At 57.2% G+C, this 19,097-nt stretch overlaps 1 protein-coding gene across 4 annotated transcripts; it reads right to left on the reverse strand.

The window, feature by feature from the left end:
* Nucleotides 1-38: 38 nt before the first annotated feature.
* CANT1 (calcium activated nucleotidase 1) lies at nucleotides 39-18,815 on the reverse strand. 4 transcript variants are annotated; one of them, XR_004667400.3, is made up of 7 exons: nucleotides 18,170-18,815; nucleotides 13,912-14,021; nucleotides 6,167-6,290; nucleotides 5,319-5,971; nucleotides 3,345-3,548; nucleotides 733-2,247; nucleotides 39-463 (listed from the first exon to the last, which is right to left on the reverse strand). XR_004667400.3 is itself a non-coding variant. In XM_034943019.3 (6 exons), the coding sequence occupies exons 4-6, from the start codon at nucleotides 5,947-5,949 to the stop codon at nucleotides 1,877-1,879; spliced, it is 1,206 nt and encodes a 401-aa protein (XP_034798910.1). In that variant the 5' UTR covers nucleotides 5,950-5,971; nucleotides 6,167-6,290; nucleotides 13,912-14,021; nucleotides 18,170-18,815; the 3' UTR covers nucleotides 39-1,876. The 4 variants fall into 4 exon arrangements, 2 of the variants coding, with proteins under 2 accessions (XP_034798910.1, XP_034798911.1); XR_008621563.2 differs by lacking the exon at nucleotides 13,912-14,021; XM_034943019.3 differs by having other exon boundaries at nucleotides 39-2,247.
* Between the last annotated feature and the right edge of the window lie 282 nt (nucleotides 18,816-19,097).

Below are 19,097 nucleotides of genomic sequence, written 5' to 3' on the forward strand. Positions count from 1 at the left end.
CGCAAACAGTCAGCACAGACCGGGAGACAGAAGACAACTACACTTCCTCAGACGCTTTATTGTTTACAAAACAGATGGATCCCATAGGGAAGGAACACAATCATTATGCTGACAGCAGCGAACAGAGAGGGGAAGAAAAAAGGTGAGCTTTAAAGTAATCGCAAATCACTGCCTATGTGAAGAGGCTGCTTCCGGGCACCTGGGCTGTGACTCAGGTGCTGACATGAATACATCAGCAAGGTCTCAATTCAGCCACAGTCCCAAGTCCCCCAACCTTCCTGATTGCATCTCTATTTTAAATGACCCAGCCTGGACATCAAGGACAATGATCTAGGAGGCGGGTCAAGGAGACAGCCAGGCAAAGTCAGAACAGACTTGGGGCTTCCAGGCTATGCCCGGTGACAGCTGAGCTCTTCAGAAATGCGTCACATTCAGCGTTCACTTCCTTCGCTTCCTCCACTACCTATGACATAGCGGGGGAAAGAGACAACCATGAGAGAGGGGTCACTCCTGGCTGCCCTCCTCGCAGCTGTGCTTGAGTTTCAAAGGGGGAGACGTTTGTGAGGGACCGGCACAGGGACAGCCAGAGCCGGCACCCTCCAGCCCACCGTGGCACCCCTGACGATCGCGGGGTGGGGTAGGAGTGAGGGTGGGGGTCGGGGTGAGGTAGTGCTGTGGGGAGGGCACTGTGAATGATGGAAACGTCCCTTCTCAGCCTGGGTCGTGCCTAACCTGGGTCTCAAATCCCACTCTGCCTTCACCCTGGAGTACACTCCAGCGAAGCCGAAGCCCAGCCAACGCTCGTGAAGTTTCCACGGAGAAGAGCCTGCAAAACTCCCACTGGAAGAGGAGAAATAAAGGCCATGGAAAGAAACCCCAGGGAAGAGACAGGCCTCAGACCTAGGTTCACAGACCCTAGGCAGGGAATAAAAAATTCAAGTCATTCATAGAAGTCTTGAAAGGCATGAGGATTTCTGACAGTTCCTAGAAAAAGGCAACATTTTATCTTTGTATCCATTGGCCAAGAACGCCGAAATGTGACACTTGCTTCACCAACTGCCACTGCTTCCTTACAATCTCCCCCACTGCTGGAGCGGGCTGGGTAACTACAGGACTTTGCTCTGTGTGATAAGATTTGGTGATTCCACTTTATAAGAAAGGAAACTGCTTTAATTAAAGCAGGTTAATAATTAAAACTTCAAAGTGCTGCACGGCCACAGAATTTTCCTGAAGGGAGAAAGCGGTCACTGGCCATACGATGCGGAGATGGTTTTATCTGAGGCCTCAGAACCAACAGATGTGCCTGCGCCCTGGCCTGTGCAGCTGTGGGCAGATGTGTCCCCAGGGGCCTGCCCTCACTCGTGACCATGCAATACCCTGCAACATAAACATTTTCTTTTCCAAGGATCTGCAGGGGTGGACATGATGCTCCAGGCACAGAGTAGGAAGAAAAGGGGGTGACCTGGGATTCCCAGCAAACAGGTCCACCTCATGCTCACTGCGTTCTCAGGGTGAGGCATAGGGCCTGACATATGGTAGGAGCTCTAGGGATATTCACTGAACAGAAGAACATAGGAAAGAAAAGAAACGAGGTCGGATGGAAGAAACGACCCAGCCAGTTCGGCAGGCCTTGAGTCAATGCCTGAAGTGACCGATCTCACCACCAGATGGCAGCATGGAAAGCAGTTCAGACCGCGGCCTCCGTGGGGCCCGGGGGTCCAGTGCCCGCACCCCTATGGGGCCCGGGACTGGGCTCCCTGTCCAGACCTCCAACCCAGGCACAGTTCCAAAAAGAACAAAACAAAACAAAAGTGCACTCCTCTTGTTTTTATAAAAGCTGAGTCCTGATGGCCTTGCTCAGTGTTTCCGTTTTGACTTAAATGAACTCGATGCCTTCGTATTTCACGCTTCCGATCTTGGTCTCCGGCAACAGGAAGCGCCCGTCCAGCGTGAAGGCCATGATGTAGGAGGCGACTCTGCCGCTGTCCTCCTCGGACTTGAGGGCCACAATGATCTGGTCGTCGGTGTTGGGGATGAACTTGAAGGACGAGAAGCCGTGAGTGGGGACCACCGCCCCGACGTGGCTCACAGCGATGTCGCCGAAGTCAGGGGAGGCGCTCAGCAGCAGGTTGGCGCCCTTGCGCTCGTCGTCCTTCTCGCTGTAGCGCTCCTGGCTGGCGCGGCGCGGCAGGAAGAACCAGCGCTGCAGCGTGTCACTCCAGCAGGCAGACTCATGGATGAGGTAGCCTGGGAACCGGGTGACCGCGGGTCAGACACGCATGCGGCCTGGTGTGCCCAGCCCCACACCATCAGGCCGTGCGCAGTAGCAGGCACGGGGCTGCGACCACCAGGGCCCACCAGCTCACAGCAACCCGCCCCTCCCTGCTCTCCAGGCTTCTGGAAGGTTCTGTGTTCTCGGTTATCCCATGCAGGGAACCTGCAGCACCCCCTCCCTTGAAGCCTCCTCCCGTTCCACCGAGAGCTGCCTGTGAGCTGCATCAGGGATTTGGGCTCATCGGAGCCTCCTCAGGGCTGATCCAGAGGAACCCAAGGAAAGGGAACAAACCCCCATTGGACGTGGGGAGGCATCGGCGGGGAGGCTGCCTTGAGGCTGCAAGGAAGAGGAGACAGCGTCTGGGGCCCCAGGTACAGACTCAGTCACTTCCTCCTGAACCTCAGGCACCTAAGGCCTACTCCATCCTGACTAGGGGGAGGCCACAGTGCTGCCGGCCCTATGTTGGTGTGGAACACCACGGCCCAGCGCCAGGGGTAGGGACAGGGCCTGACCCACCAGTGCAGACAACCGGGCCACAGGCTGGGATGCTAGGAGGCCAGCTGCCAGGGCGAGTGGGGCAGGAAAGAGAAAACAGCTCATTTGCCACCAGAATCCACTGGCCTGAGGGAAGCCACCATCAGAGGCAACCAAAATCACTAAAATCAAGCAAGAAACGGCCTTGGAGGCTGGGTGTGGTGGCTCACGCCCGTAATGCCAGCACTTTGGGAGGCCGAGGCAGGTGGATCACCAGATCACCCGAAGTCAGGAGTTCGAGACCATCCTGGGCAACATGGTGAAACCCTGTCTCCACTAAAAATACAATTAGCTGGGCGTGGTGGTGCACACCTGTAGTCCCAGCTACTGGGGAGGCTGAGGCAGAAGAATCGTTTGAACCCAGGAGGTGGAGGCTGCAGTGAGCTGAGATCGTGCCACTGCACTCTAGCCGGGGTGACAGAGCAAGACTATGTCTAAAATAAAAAACGGTTTTGGAGGCAAATGCAGGAGGAAGCAGGTTCCCAGCGACTGGGCTGTGGAAGCCACACTGTGGGCTGGGGCAGGCGTCTCTTACCTGGCGGCCGGATGCCGGCAGCAGCCCGCAGGGCGTTGTAGTTGGACACCCAGTTCTCGTGGTCCACGCTGCCCTTGTAGCCCACCACCTTCACCCACTCCGGGTTCTCGTTCACCACGTCACCCGTAGTGGTCGTCCACTCCTTGCCCAGGCCGCCCACATACAGACGCTCGTCCTTCACTGCCAGCCATTCGGCCTTGAAGCCTGGCCAAGCAGAGTGTCCTTAGGCCCCGCACCCAGCTCCCGCCGCACCCCTGCACCTGGCTCCCACCCGGCCCTGCACCTGTCCTTAGACCCCGCACCTGACTCCCGCCCGGCCCCGCACCTGCCTCCCCTCCGGCCCGCACCTGGCTCCCGCCCAGGGCCGGCCGGCTGCCCTCCCCTCAGCTCCTGAAGGTTCAGTGACCACTCTCAAGTCTCCTCTGATCCCCAACTCCCCGCTCCTCAAGCTGTAACCCCAACCTTAGGATTATCCTTAAAGACTAGAAAAGCTGAAAAGTGACAGCACTCTGAAGGGGCACGTGTGTCCCAGGGGAGTGCGGGTGCTGCCCTCGGCCACACCTGAGGTCTCACCGAGCATCACTCTAACTCCAGTGGCCGGAGAGGGCCTTGGTGCTGGGGCTCCCAGTCTTCCTTTCAGTGGATTTGTTCAGAAGCTGTTTTTGCTTTTTTTAAACTGATTTATTTAAAATAAGCCTAACTTTGAAGGCTGCCACAGTTCAGCCTGTGTGGGAGCCTGTGTTCTACCGTGTATTCTTATCATCCCTACACCCTGGTGTTCTAACTTCTGTTTGCTTTCCCCAAATTTTGCCAGCTTCTTGCCCCTGAGAGCTGGAGTTGTGCCCTCTGAACTGCCCGAGACTGTAGTAGTTTCTCTGCAGGGCCCTGGAGGGACCTGCGGTCTCCTGGGCTGCTTGTGCGATGAGACATTCTCCACGCCAGGGTCTTCCATCCCTCCCGGATGACCTGAGTACAGCCCAACCCCAGAGCTCCCTGTACCCCGCTTTCCTCCCTATCCAAGGGAAGGACAGAACTACACTAGGGTTGCCTAAAACCCTGACAAGTGCGAGGCAGGAAGTAGGCGACCAACGCCTCAGTTGATACCTCAGGTGAGGTCCGTCCCCTGCCCAGCCCTGGGCGAACACTGAAGATTTTATCACCGGGTGTGGGGAGGGCCTGGCCGGCCATGAACTGTGTGGGCCGTTGTTTAGTGCAGTTCCTCCTTGACCTCAGAAAGCCTGCGGTGGCATTTAGCTTTCTAGAAGGTGGGGATCCACCGCCAGCTCAGACAAACGGAGCTCAGAGGAGCTGGCAGCTCCTCTGCCAGCGTCCTTGGCGCCTCCCCAGCTCCTCTCTGGAGGAAGACACTGGCCACCGTGCCTCCCCAAAGCCTGTCCCTGCCCTGTGGAAGCAGCACCTCCTTTCTGGTGAACAAAAAGGCTGGCATCAGGCTCCACTCCAGGGGGGTTGGCACAGCTCACACACGCCCTCCCCCTGCTGGGGTTCAGGGAGAGGAGGGCTGGGCAGCAGTTTACCCTTCAGTAACATGAAACCAAAGTCTGGGTTTTGAGTGAGAACCATCTGTCCCCATGGCTTTCAGGGCAAGGCTCCTGGTAGGCACGTCCTAGCGTGGTCTTGAGAACCTTTGAAGGTGTAAAAAGGGCGTGTTCCCAGAGGCTCTGAGAGCAGCAGCGGATACAGCCGAAAACATCTTGGAGAGATTCCCCACGTCTCCCGCAGGCCTCTAGCAATAAGCTCTTCCTCCTAGAAACTGCACAGTGTGAATTGACAGTAGGCTATGCTCCTGGCTAAGGGTAAGGGGGCCGCAGGTCAGAGCAAGAGGGAGACGTGCTCCCTCACCACATCCCTGGCTTCTAGGCGTGTGAATTCTTTACCATGTGCCTGTGTTTGCCAGCCAGGCCCTGAGCTCCCACTCCCCACCCACACCTCCATAAAACCTCAGGGTCCAGTTACCTTTCTCCACGGTGCCGTCGCCGTCGGACAGAATCACCCAGGGCACGGCTTTGCTGCCTTCGATCTGGTAGACGACCCCCGTCCGGTCATCCACGGAGTAGAGTTTCCCATTGAAAACAATCAGGTCAGACAGCTCCATGCCTCTCCCCTTCTCCGCCAGGTGGGACTCCAGGACCCCATGGTCTTTGTCCCATTCCACGGCCACCTTGTCCCCACTGTCTGACAGGGTCAGGTAGCCCTTTTTCAGGTAACTGAACCAGGTGTTTTCCTCTTGGGCCCTTGACTCTGTGTCCAGGTCTGCGATAACTGCGATTCGGTACCGAATCCCAGCCGGTGTCCTTTGTGGGGGAGACAGGGGGTAGGTGTCATTGTACCAGTTGGCGGGCGCCTGGCTGAGCCTCCAGTTGTGTGCATTGTGGGTGGGGGGCCTGCCGGGGGCCGGGCGGTGGGAGCAGAGCAGCCAGAGGATGGCGGCACCCACAAAGAACGTCAGGATCACCTTCCAGCGGGGGCGGAAGCGGGGGTCCGCGGCCTTGGTCATGGACGCCAGCACAGGAAGGCCCCCCACACTGATCCGGAGGGAGTGCATAGACTCATTCCATTCCGGGTGCTCAGACAGCTGCACGGGCATCAGCGTGACAGACAGGCGGGACCTGCACAGCCAGGGAGGGAGGAGAGGAGTCAGCGCCTCCGCAAGCCCAGTCACATCTTAGTTCCGAAAGCTGCAGGCGCTGCAGGCTGACTTTTCCAGAAGAAACAGTATTTCACTACTCTGTGGCCATTCTTACTCCCTTGGCTTAATGAATTCCCGACTCTAGATTCCCGACTCTAGCAGTATCTTTGCTTACTTTCATTCGGCAAGACGTGAAGTCTTTCCACAGCAAAATTACTCCATCTCTCCTGTCCCAGCTGGCAACGTGGGAAGCTGAGTGAGGAAGGAAGTTCCACGCAGGCTGGTGCTCTGTGGTCCCTCTAAAGAGAGAAGCGCAGGAGAGTCAGGTGGGAGGGGAAGGCTGACGGGGTGAAGTGGGATAGGATCATAGACAGGGTACAGGTCTGTATTTTACTCAAATGCCACCTCATCCAGGAAGCCCTCCCTGACTGCCCTGCTGCAGACATCACCCTCCGTCCCTGGGTCCTTGGCCCTTGTCCCCACCTGACGTTAGAGTATTGTATACAGTTATCGGTTTGTTTGTTTCTGTCTCCACCTCTGTATCCTGGCTCCTAGAACAGTGCCTGGCCTGGAGCAGACAGATGTGCAGTAAAGGAGTCTCCACTTCCTCTGGGTTAGGCTCCTGCAGCATTGGAATACCAAACACATCCAAACCAAATAAAAACACTCCTTCTTTTTCGTATCTGTTGTTGTTTTTGGCAGTGTCTGTCCCCTGGCGCCTTTCTATTAATGCAAATGACTGCAGGGACCAGAGTCTGGGCCGCCCTGACTGCCTGGAGGCCAGCGTGTCTGTGCCTTGGCGCCAAAGAACTGCTCGGCTCACTGCGGGGCCTGGCTCGGCCGCAGGCCTCTCCCAGCTCACCCTCCACCCCAGGCGTGGCTCTGTGGCAGAGCCCCAGGGTCAGGGTGCTGGTGGCGGCCAGGAACTGCAGCCCTTCACTGCTGCCGCCAAGCCCACTTCCCGGGCATACAGCATGATGGCTCAGTGCAGCCATGGGGCACCAGGCCCACGTCTGCGCCGCCTTGGTGAGAGCTGCCTGTCTCTGGACAGCCGCCAAGTGCCACAGTGGGGCGTGGGGATACGGCTCCCGGTGCTCCGATCGAGAACACTGGCCCTGGGCAGAGGTTCCATATCTCTGCCCTCCAACTATAACTCAGTGAATCCTGGCCTGAGAAGCTTCCCTGGCTGGGTCCTCCTTGAGAAAACAACAAAGCAGCAAACATGTGCCTTTACGGGCAGACGCTGTCCTCCCTGCCAGGGCGCCTGGGAAGGGCTTGGGGACTCCAGTGGCTCCGTGCAATTCTGGACCCCAAATATGTGGACCATGAGGCCCTGGTGCACGGCAGCCAGCAACAGACACCCCCACAAGAGACACCCCCTTCTCCACGCTGCAGCCTGCTGGGCTGAGAAGATACAAAAACAGGGTGACAATTCCACATGGAACTTTCGGACAGTCTTAGGTTTTAGCCCCAGGGTGAGGTTCAAGGAGTGAACAAGGCGCATACGTGGAACCTGCTGCTCAGAGTGATCCTCCTAACAGCACAGGGGGGCTGCCAGCAGTTCCTCCAGGCCCGCAGGGAAGACTCCATGCTCCCTTTAAGGGGGAGGCCTCTCAGGACCCCCTGAGGTGGTCACAGGGCTGATCACCGGGGCCTTCCCGGCAGCAGGGCTGGAGTTCCCAGTGCTGGACATCCTCCTCTGACTGCACCCAGGCCCTGCCCCTCCCTGCCCCTTTTCTAGCCCCAAGGCTTCAAAACCCCAGCCAGGCCCAAGAAGTCTCCACTGAGCTCGAATTACTCTATCTTACCTGCTATGCCAATCCCGCCTACATTTCTTTTTTTGTTTTTCTGAGATAGGGCCTCGCTCTGTTGCCCAGGCAACAGTGATCACGCTCACTGCAGCCTCAACCTCTGAGGCTCAAGCGATCCTTCCACCTCAGCCTCCCAAGTAGCTGGGACTACAGGCGTGTGCCACCACGCACAGCGAATTTTTTTTTTTTTTTTTTTTTTGGAGACAGAGTTTTCCTCTTATTGCCTAGGCTGGAGTGCAATGGCACGATCTCGGCTCACTGCAACCTCCGCCTCCCGGGTTCAAGTGATTCTCCTGCCTCAGATTCCCTAGTAGCTGGGATTATAGGCATGCACCACCATACCCATCTAATTTTGTATTTTTAGTAGAGATGCGGTTTCTCCATGTTGGTCAGGCTGGTCTTGAACTCCTGACCTCAGGTGATCCACCTGCCTTGGCCTCCCAAAGTGCCAGGATTATAGGCGTGAGCCAACACACCTGGGGCACAGCTAATTTTTAATTTTTTTTATAGAGATGAGGCCTCGTTATATTGTCCAGGCCGGTCTTGAACTCCTGGGCTCAAGTGATCCTCCTGCCTCAGCCTCCCAAAGTGCTGGGATCACAGGTGCGAGCACCCGCACCCCCCCTTACCTGCATTTCTGACATGCATCTTAGACATTTCAAGACACGAGTCCTGTGCAGCTTTTCCCTCAAGCCTACTTGCTCCTCGTCTCCCCTTGGGAAGGGTAGTGGTGACGGGTGGCCACCGTGTCCACAGTGGTCTGGTTCAAGCTCTCAGGATCCTGGGAGATGTGCTTTTCTGTGTGAATATACACTTCGATAAAAACATAAGGCACTGCCACCACGAAAAACCTGACTGGCCTCATCCTCCGTTTTCCTTCCTCAGCACTGACTCCGTGGACAGGTTCTGTCCTCTTCCATGGCCCTTCCTCACCATGCCATGCCGGCTGCCTCCCTCCACCCCTCCTGCCTCTCCGCCCCTGACACTCCCATACCCCCCGCCATGAAGTTGCCCTGCCAGCTGCCCCCCACCAACATCCCCTGACACTCCCTCGCCACCTGCCATGAAGTAGCATCCATCAGATGGCACACTCCCAGCTTCAGCGGCTTCCTCAGGTCCTGGGATGAACCCACTCTGCTCCCGCTCAGCCCTCACACTGTACCATCTCCTCTGCCTGCCGGCTGGCTACGTAGGCCTCCTTCTGTCCCCTGACCACACTGGCCCTGGCAGAGCCTGCAGTTCCCCCTGCCTGGAACAGTCGGGCCTGCTCTTCGCACCAGCAGCTCGGTCTCTCCTACGGGGCATCAGCTCCCTGGGAAGACTTGCCCACTCGCCCTCCCTCCCATGCCGCTCCGGCTCTCCCACCGTCCCTGCCTGGCTAGGTGATTATTTCTGCTCCTGGGCAGGGATCTGGCCACTGTCACAGCCCCAGCACCTGACGCACTGCCAGGCAGGGAGCAGACAGTCTGCACGCATTGGCTGAAGGGAAAGAGATGCCAGGTGAGCCATTAGCCACTTCTTCAACAGCCCCTCTGCACTCTACCGGGGGCCCCACCTTAGGCATATTATGAACCCACAACCTGGATCAAGCACCCCAAAGATCGAGCTGCTCAGCTGCCACATCTGAGTTGCAGGCCCGGGAAGACGGTGCTTGCCAGCATAGAACAACGGTGCCTGCATAGACTGCTGTCAGACATCGTGAGGTGTCGTTGTCACCAGCCCCTGGAACCCCCATGTTCTTCCCTGTTCAACTCCCTCAGCACTCCGGAGAGCCACTGTTCTCACCTTCACCATTCCTGTCAAATCTCCGGCCCACTTCTCCCAGGAGACCACTCTGTGGCCAAGTTCAGCAGCCGAGGCCCCTGGGTGGGGCCCACACCTGCCACTCAGGTCAGTCCCCCCAGCCGCCGGGCACCTGCTCTTCTGGTTCCTCCCTTCCATCCACAGGCTGCCCCAAGTCGCCCACCTTGTCACCATTTTACCTCCAGACCCCACACTCCCACAGACACTCAATTGCTGCTGAATAAATGGCGAATCTGTTAATGAAGGAAAACCCTTCCCTGAGTCCCCGGCACCTCTGTCCCTTCCCACCCCTGCCCAGGCCCCCTCGCCCACCATGGTACAAGAGCACCCACACCTACACCCTCTCCTTCCCTCTGGCTAATCCTCAGAAGCAGCCACCTGAAGCCTTCACCAGTGGCAAACCCAGTGAGCACATTGTCCGTGTCCCTCCTCGAGGCAGGGGGGCACTCTCTGTGGGCCTCCTCCCAGGCAGGTCTTCTCGGCCCCCAGTGCTGGCAGCCCACTGACCTCTCCCAGGGCCTGCCCTCTAAGGTGAAGACCCCCACACCTTTCTAGCCTGACCCAGTCTCTGAGCCTCCTCATCCGATACCCACAGGCACCGCAAACCAGGTCCTCCTCAGGAACTCCCTGTCCTGGCAGTGCCGGCCCTCAGGAGCCATCCCAGGAAGCAATTCGTCCTAACCCTCCTCCCTCCCCAGCCCCACGTGTCCCACCCAGCTTGAGACTCGCCTCCCTTCTCCCCATCCACACAGCCTCGGCTCCAGTTCCATCTCACCCTGATGACTCTCAGAGTCTTGGTCTAATGATCTAGACCAAGCTTGTCCAACACGTGGTCCAACACAAATTCATAAACTTTCTTAAAACATGATGAGATGAGATTTTTTGTTAAGCTCATCAGCTATCAATGGATTTTATGTGTGGCCCAAGACAATTCTTCTTCCAATGTGGCCCAGGGAAGCCAAAAGATTGGACACCCCTGATATAGACCATCTGGGCTCAGCCAAGGGACTTCCCTTGGCCTCAGTTTACTTCCCGGAGCCATGCTGACGGGGTTAGAGAACTGTGCACAGGGGCTGACTGCTACTGCTTCTCACTCACTCTACAAGTACCCTCTCGCCTGCTGGGAGGGTTGCAAACTACCACCCGTGGGCCAAATGCAGTCTCCCACCTAGTGTGTAGATGCGGCCTGTGTGGCCTGGTATGTGGTTGCAGCTTGGTGTGTAGACTCTGCCTGGTGTGTAGACGCGGCCTGCGTAGACGCGGCCTGCTGTGTAGTCGCGTCCTGGTGTGTAGATGCGGCTGATTAAAGCCAGCTAGGACTCCTCCCTGGCATGCTGAGTCTGGCTGCACCACTGAGTGGTCGCAACAGACTGTGGAGGCTGAAAATACCGACTCCTGTCCCTCGACAGATCCCTGGTCAAGACCATCTCAAATCACCCTCCACAAAACTGACAGAATAATTTTTCCAAAAAGCAAGTCTGGATTCCAAGTCTAGTAGATCCCAATGCCTTCCATCTGAAGGACAAACGTCTCAGCCTGCAGAGAAAGCCTCAGTGGGTTTTTCCCCCTGCACTCCCGGGAGCAGGACCTCTCCCAGGTCGCTGTGCAACACTGCACGCCTTCCTATTCCAGACTCCTGGCGTCTACACCGTGGCACACGCTCCCTACCCGGGAGGCTCATGTCCTCTGACCACATGGAACCAGAGGTGTCTGAGTCCCGGCGTCTCTGCCCCTCTGGGGAATCAGTGTGACGGAGGCAGGGGCCTTTCCTCCAGGAGCTCAGCACAGTTGGGGAGACAGACTTTGAACAGTCCCGTGTGGTCAGTGTTACCTCGAGGTCATGCTGATTCCCCAGAGCTAACAGAGGGGCAGAGACGCCAGGGACTCAGCCACCTTTGGTTAAACAAGGGACTGCTTCTAGTGACAAGAGAACTCTGTGTACCTTCCAGAAAATTCCTTTAACTTCAGCACCAGAACACCCTCCCTTGGGCTTCATCTCTCCTTCAGGACCCCAAGGAATTATTTTATTTTGCAAAAAAATTTCAAATCAGATGCCTTTGCCACAGCCCATGCTGGTGTATGAGCTACCACTGGCTGCCGGGGTGCCTGGCTGCCGGCGCCTGCTGCAGGCAAGAGTTTGCACGTTCTTTAAAAAGTTGGGTTCTTTTTCGGGGGTGGGGGGTGGGGGGGCTCTTTTGTTTGTTGCCAGCCAGAAACAACAGAAATGAACCGGCGAGGGTAAGACACAAGATGGACAAAGTCCTTTCCAGAAGGGGCTCGTGTGAGGCTTCTCCCTACACCCCTCAAAGCTTAAGCAGTTTAAATGCTCGCTTTATTGTGAAAAGATTTACAAACCCAGTGCCTGCAGAGTAATGGTTTGATTTTAGATAATCAGCAACAAGAGGACTCAGGAACTACAGCAAAGTCATGGGTTCTGTGGCCAGCCAGGCTCTCCTGTTCAGTGGGGCTGCAAACCAGCTATCTCCCAGGCTCAGGGGCCTACAGGGACAGGACCCCTGCTGCTGCCTGGAGAGCACTCACAGGAGCACTCACAGGAGGAATAACCACCTGCAAGGCTCGCAAGGCACCATGGAGGCATCTGTCCATCCCACAGGACACTCCCAGAGCGCAGGGGAGCCACCAGTGAGGGAGCTGGGAGTTAGGGAGCGGGGAGTTAGGGAGTAGGGAGTTGGGGGGGAGTTAGGGAGGGGGGAATTGGGGAGGGGAGTTAGGAAGAGGGGAGTTAGGGAGAGGGGAGTTAGTGAGGGGGGAGTTAGTGAGGGGGGAGTTAGGGGAGAGGGGGCTTAGGGAGGGGGGAGTTAGGGAGGGGAGTCAGGGAGAGGGGAGTTAGGGAGAGGGGAGTTAGGGAGAGGGGAGTTAGGGAGAGGGGAGTTAGTGAGTGGGGAGTTAGGGAGGGGGGAGTTAGGGAGAGGGGGCTTAGGGAGGGGGGAGTTAGGGAGGGGAGTTAGGGAGGGGAGTTAGGGAGGGGAGTTAGGGAGAGGGGAGTTAGGGAGAGGAGTTGGGGGGGAGTTAGGGAGGGGAGTTAGGGAGAGGGGGGTTAGGGAGAGGGGAGTTAGGGAGAGGGAGGTTAGGGAGGGGAGTTAGGGAGAGGAGAGTTAGGGAGAGGGGAGCTAGGGAGAGGACAGTTAGGGAGAGGAGTTAGGGAGGGGGGAGTTAGGGAGGGGAGTTAGGGAGAGGGGAGTTAGGGAGAGGGGAGTTAGGGAGAGGGGAGTTAGGGAGAGGGGGTTAGGGAGAGGGGAGTTAGGGAGAGGGAGGTTAGGGAGGGGAGTTAGGGAGGGGAGTTAGGGAGAGGAGGTTAGGGAGGGGAGATAGGGAGAGGGGAGTTAGGGAGAGGGGAGTTAGGGAGAGGAGTTAGGGAGAGGGGAGTTAGGGAGGGGAGTTAGGGAGACGAGTTAGGGAGGGGGGGTTAGGGAGAGGGGGGTTTTAGGGAGAGGGGGGTTAGGGAGAGGGGAGTTAGGCAGAGGGGAGCTAGGGAGAGGGGGGTTAGGGAGAGGGGAGTTAGGGAAGGGGGAGTTAGGGAAGGGGGAGTTAGGGAGGGGAGTTAGGGAGAGGGGAGTTAGGGAGGGGAGTTAGGGAGAGGGGAGTTAGGGAGGGGGGAGTTAGGGAGAGGAGTTAAGGAGAGGGGAGTTAGGGAGGGGAGTTAGGGAGAGGGGAGTTAGGGAGAGGGGAGCTGGGGGGGAGTTATGGAGCAAGGAGTTAGGGAGGGGGGAGTTAGGGAGATGGGAGTTAGGAAGAGGGGGGTTAGGGAGAGGGGAGTTAGGGAGAGGGGAGCTAGGGAGGGGAGTTAGGGAGGGGAGTTAGGGAGAGGAGGTTAGGGAGGGGAGATAGAGAGAGGGGAGTTAGGGAGGGGAGTTAGGGAGAGGGGAGTTAGGGAGGGGAGTTAGGGAGACGAGTTAGGGAGAGGGGGGTTAGGGAGAAGGGAGTTAGGGAGAGGGGAGCTAGGGAGAAGGGGGTTAGGGAGGGGGGAGTTAGGGAAGGGGGAGTTAGGGAGGGGAGTTAGGGAGAGGGGAGTTAGGGAGGGGAGCTAGGGAGAGGGGATTTAGGGAGGGGGGAGTTAGGGAGAGGAGTTAAGGAGAGGAGTTAAGGAGAGGGGAGTTAGGGAAGGGAGTTAGGGAGAGGGGAGTTAGGGAGAAGGGAGTTGGGGGGGGAGTTAGGGAGGTGGGAGTTAAAGAGCGAGGAGTTAGGGAGCGGGGAGTTAGGGAAACTGTGCTTTTCTCTGTGCACACCCAGGAGGCGTCTCCCTGCTGCTGCCCTTTCCCAGGAGAAGGGCTCAGGGGCCACCTACCTCCCGAGGCCATCCCCAGGCCTGCCGCTACACTCTGCGCAAGGCTGTAATGAAGGGAGTGGCGACTCCTTGGACAGCAGACAGCCAAGAGGGTTTGTTTCTCCAGCTTCCTGCAGGAGTGGAATAGGACAGGTGGCAGAACCAGCAGGTTTACTGAGGGCTGCCAGGCTCCTCCCTTTCAGGATCCAGGCAGGGCAGGAAGCCACATCATCCTGTTAAGAGGCCGCCACATCCTAGCCCCCACCTCCTTGGAAGGGACGGGTAGGCAGGTGGCAGGTGCGCCAACCCCTTATCTCTGGAGAAGAGCTACCTTCCTTTCCCTTCCCACACCCAGGGAGCAGGCAGGCAGGCCTCAGAGTGCCCACTGTGTTCACTGCCACGGTAAAGAGCAAACCCCACTGACCTACAGACTCTTCAGCACGGCCAAGGCAGAAGCCAAGGCCTTCACACACTCGTGCTAACAGCGCCTGAGAGAACACGGGTGGCGCATCTCAAAGAAACACTTATTAATGCCTGCTATGGGCCAGACTCCTTGAAAACGTTACCTGATTCCTGCTTCGGCACTTGCAAGGCTAACTATTGTACCTGCAAATTCCACGGCAAATCTCCTCGGGGGTGGGCAGTACAAGGAAACCAGGAAGGAAGAAGGTCACAGGGAGTCTGGTTAGGCCATCCCTCCTCCACAGACAGCACGCTCCTTAAAGGTCAAGCTCAGGATCTGACTGACTTCTGCACCTGTCCCCGCCCCTAGTATCCAGCACATGGCAGGCAGCAGGCACCGTCCTGTGGGATAGAAGCCTCACACGGGCCATGGCTCCATTCTCATGCCTCTTCCAGCTTCTGGAGGCACCCACATTCCCTGCCTGGTGGCCCCTCCTCCCCCTCCAAAGCCCGCCCACTGCACTTCCCCAAGCCTCTTGGCCATCATCTCCCTCTGGCTCTTCTGCTTCCCTCTTCTGTTCTTAAGGACCCTGTGATTACACTGGGCTCCCTGGGAAAATCCAGGATCATCTCACTACTTTAAGGCCGGCTGATCAGCAACCTTAATTCCCCTTTGTCATGTAATGTAACATATTCACAAGCTCAGAAGGTAGGACGTGGACACCTCGGGGAGCTGTTCCTCCACCAATCACAGGAGGAAGAGGGGAAAGAGCCTCCAGGTTTTTCCAAGGGCCAGGACCAGTCACTGTCTATGGGGTGGGCGCACAGCTTCAGAACCCTCTACGGTTTGCAGTTACTGCATTGTAAAGAGGCTGTGTCTGCTTAATTTGTATCATCGATGTTACACCTGGAGGAATTTTAGCCAAAAAGCGACCTTCTCAGTTGAAAGGCACATTCCAAATGGCACCACACATCTGGGAAGGTGTCCTTTTCCAGAGTGTGTGAAAATAACGGGATGGGATCATCACCCCATGGACCTGGATCAGGGCTGCCTTCCACACCGCAGCGGCACCCCCATGAGCCCACCTGCTTACTGCCACCTTCTCTCCTCACGCTTTCCTCCGGGCTCGGCTCCTGGGACACAAAGGCCGCATCGCCAGGACTTTCACTCAACCCGGCAACACCCTCAGAGCCATTCTGGGGGGTCCTAGTCTCACCTCTGCCCCACTCCCACATGGTGGCATCACGCACTGTCTTAAGTCTTAAGCAAGACTTCAACACCTTCTTCACTTCCCATAAAACCATCCCAGAGGAACGCGGGGAGCAGCGTCCTGCCTGGGAACCAGGCGCTCCACATGACCACTGCACGCATGACAGAGACGAGCAGGATCCAAAAGAAAAAACAGAATGTCTCCCCAAACAGACTTCTCTACTGCCAGGATGATTTTTTCCTAATTAACCATCTTGATTAAAAGGAAAATCAACATGAACATTCTTAAGAATTAATATAAAAGTTTTTAATTCCCTTGATATTGGCATTTCATAAGAGCTTTCCAGGAAATCTTGATAGTTCAGAGTGCACTGAGTGAAAAGAATGAATGCTGTGTGTCCTTGGCATCCCTGGTACCATTCAACAAACAATAGAAAAATGACCTCCTTGTGATAGTACTGACCCATTTCAGGACCTGGACAATAGTTCCAAGTCTCAGATCTTCTGTTTTTGAAAGAGAAAACACTACAGCATTTATACATCTACCTATCTACCTATACGGTTGCCAGAAAGTACCGAGGCTCCGAGGACGGGCCATGTGTACTTGGGGGAGCCTGCACAGGCACACACACCTCGAAAGCCACATCCAGGTGGCAGGGTAAAAACACCCACAGGGCCAGGACAACTGCTGCTACCACACCCTGGGTCTCCTCACGTACTCTGCAGCTCAGGGGGGTCCTGCAGACCAGGTGCACAGTGACGGGTGAGTGAAAACGTTCTGGAGTACCAAGAGCTTTTACACCAACAGATTTACTAAGCTGCCATGGGCTAGGAAAATATGGTTATAGCCTAAGGGGAAGAAAGGAGACCTCTGGCAATCAGAAGCGTCAAACCTCAGATGTGCCCCTCCAGCGAGGTGTCCCAGGGTCCAGGGGTCCTATCCCGCTGCGAGTGGATGGTTTCCTCTACCACCTTGTGACATGTCATTCTCTTTTGTGATCACGTTAATTTGGACATGAAAAAGTGACACTAGAAGTTGGTCCCCACACTGCTGCGGTGGCCTCATGACAGTGCCTGGACAAATCCATGCTTCACCTGAGTCCTGGCCGTGAAGATGCCGGGGGCTGCCCCGACAGGAAACCCTTGCCACGTCCAGAGGGGAGAGGGTTGGCTCCTTCAGTGTGCCTTTCAGCAGGGGCGTGTGCTAGGATAGAGGGCTCATTGAGGCCAGCAGGCAGGAGCACCTGGGAGGAGCCCCACTGCCGTTCCACAGGCTCCAGCCAGACTGTCCTGCTGAGAGGCCTGGGGTGGGGCTGCAGGGAGGGTCTGTGGTCCAGGCCTGGAGGGACCTTTCTCAGCAAAGCTCCTCAGAGGGAGAGGGAGGAAGAGCTGGGAGACAGCGGATCCTGAAGGGCTGCGGCACCCGCTTCCTTTTAGGAGCCTTCTACGACCTGACACTTGTTTCAAGTTTGGGCCCTTACACTGGAGAGCTAGCCAGATTCACTTGACACCAAGAGCCTCACATTTCCAAACCTCTGCTTTGTTGAAAATGTGGTAGGAAAGGACATAGGGCATACAACCTCAAGAAGAAAATGAGAAATGGAGCTGGGACACTAAGAGACGGCTTTTCCAGGGGTCACTAAGGGGGAAAGGTGTTTGGGAGAGAGATGTGTCTGCTGATGGAAGAGTGGTCACAGGTGCTCTGTGCCAAGCCTAGGGTACACAGAGGGCAAGGGAAAGACCATTCGGAGGGAGAAGCAAAGGCACCAGGCAACATGGACTGGCAAGGAGGTACCAGTCTCCAAGGATGAGAGAATCCAGACCGGATGGCAGTAGGGGTGTGAGACAGGTATGGTGGGGAGGGCGAATCATTTGCATGCAGGAAGATGAGAGTGAGCTGTGTGCCTGGAGGAAGGCTCCAAATTGGATGAGGGCAGGGAGAGCAAGGACTGGGATGGGGTGGGGAAGGTTGGCCTGTTACAGGTTTGACCAAGTGCCAGTCAGAGGGAGAAAATTCCCTTATCAGTCCAAGGAGACCCTGCATAGACCAGAGGAGGGGTATTTGAAGTCAGAAGGTGGTGGGAGGGGGTCAGAGCGGGGAGGCGTCCCACACTAATCAGAGGGGGATGGTCCCCACACTAACCAGAGGGGGAGGTGCCCCACATGAATCAGAGGGGGGTGGTCCCCACACTAATCAGAGCGGGGAGGTGCCCCACAGTAATCAGAGGGGGATGGTCCCCAAATTAATTAGAAGGGGGGTGTCCCACACTAATCAGAGCGGGGAGGAGTCACATAATCAGAGGGGGGAGGTGCCCACACTAATCAGAGGGGAATGGTCCCCACACTAATCAGAGAGGAGGGGTGCCCACACTAACCAGAGGGTAATGGTCCCCACGCTAGTCCCAGGGATGAGGTGTCCCAAAAGTCAGAGGGGGTGGTGTCCACCGCCTGTCGGAAGAAGGGGACTTTCCCACAGGTCAGAGGGCAGAGTCCCAGCCCAGTCTGCGAGTCAGGGGGCAGAGATCCCGCACGGGTGGGACGGGAAGGGGGCCTGACGGGTCAGGGGGCGGGACGCGGCAGGGTCGGAGGGCGGCGGCAGGCTCCGGGACGGGGGCCCGGGCCCGTGGCTGGGGCAGGGCGCCGGCAGCCGCGGGCGCAGTCACTCACCCGCTGCGGGGCTGGCTCCGGTGCCCGCGATCGGCGGGGCTTGGCTGGGCTTGGCTGGGCTTGGCTGGGCTAAGGGCCGGGACGGAGGAAGGCGGCCGACTTCCGCCCCGCGCGCGCTCGCCCCGCCTCTGGGCCCGCGTTCCCGGCAGCCTCTGCTCTGCGGCTGCGCGCGGACGGCGCGAGGGCTGCTGGGAGCTGTGGTTTGTGTTTTTTTGTTTTTTGTTTTTTGTTTTTTTGTTTTTTGCGTCCTGCGCCTGCGCGCTGGAGGAGCGGCCGGCTGGCTGCAGGCTGGAGGGGCGCGAGGGGTCCGCACTGGCACATGAGGGCCGTCTTCCACCGCGTTGCGCTGGAACGTGGGCCAAGCAGATCTTTTGGGGTGGGAGGCATTGCGGGGGTGAAGGCTACTGGGGAGGGAAGTTCTCATTCTCCAAGCGAGGGCCCCCTTACATGGGCCTCCCGACCCTCGTAGTCTTGGGAGGCGGAAAAGCGTGGGCCCCTTTCTGCCATCCTCATTCTCAGACAGCCCCTCTCCTTGGCCCTTCAAAACAGCCGCCTCCAGAGTGCTGCTGACCAGTTTCCAAAGCCAGGATCAGGGAGGTCTAAGGCTGTAGTGTCCTGGGGTGGGGACGGTGGGGTGTTTCCCTGCAAAATATCTGCAATTGACAAACCTGCCAAACAAGGGTCTCTGATTTCTCCTTTCTCCTCCGTAGCCCTAGCCCCCGAGATATTTTAGGGCACTCTGTTAAAAGGCTTCCCCGGCCCCGCCCTCCTCCATCCCAAAGTTCTGAGAAAGGCCTGGTGGCCGTGGAGCCTCTGGCAGGAGAGCTTGGCAGAAGGGTGCACCAGCCCCCTGCCCATCTGCACCTTCAGCTTTCCTGCTTGATACCAGCTACTTCCCCCAGCTCTCTCAAAACCTTCCGTTCAGTAA

The sequence above is a fragment of the Pan paniscus genome, chromosome 19 (genome assembly GCF_029289425.2).
Source record: "Pan paniscus chromosome 19, NHGRI_mPanPan1-v2.0_pri, whole genome shotgun sequence".
NCBI classification, from domain to species: Eukaryota; Metazoa; Chordata; class Mammalia; order Primates; family Hominidae; genus Pan; species Pan paniscus.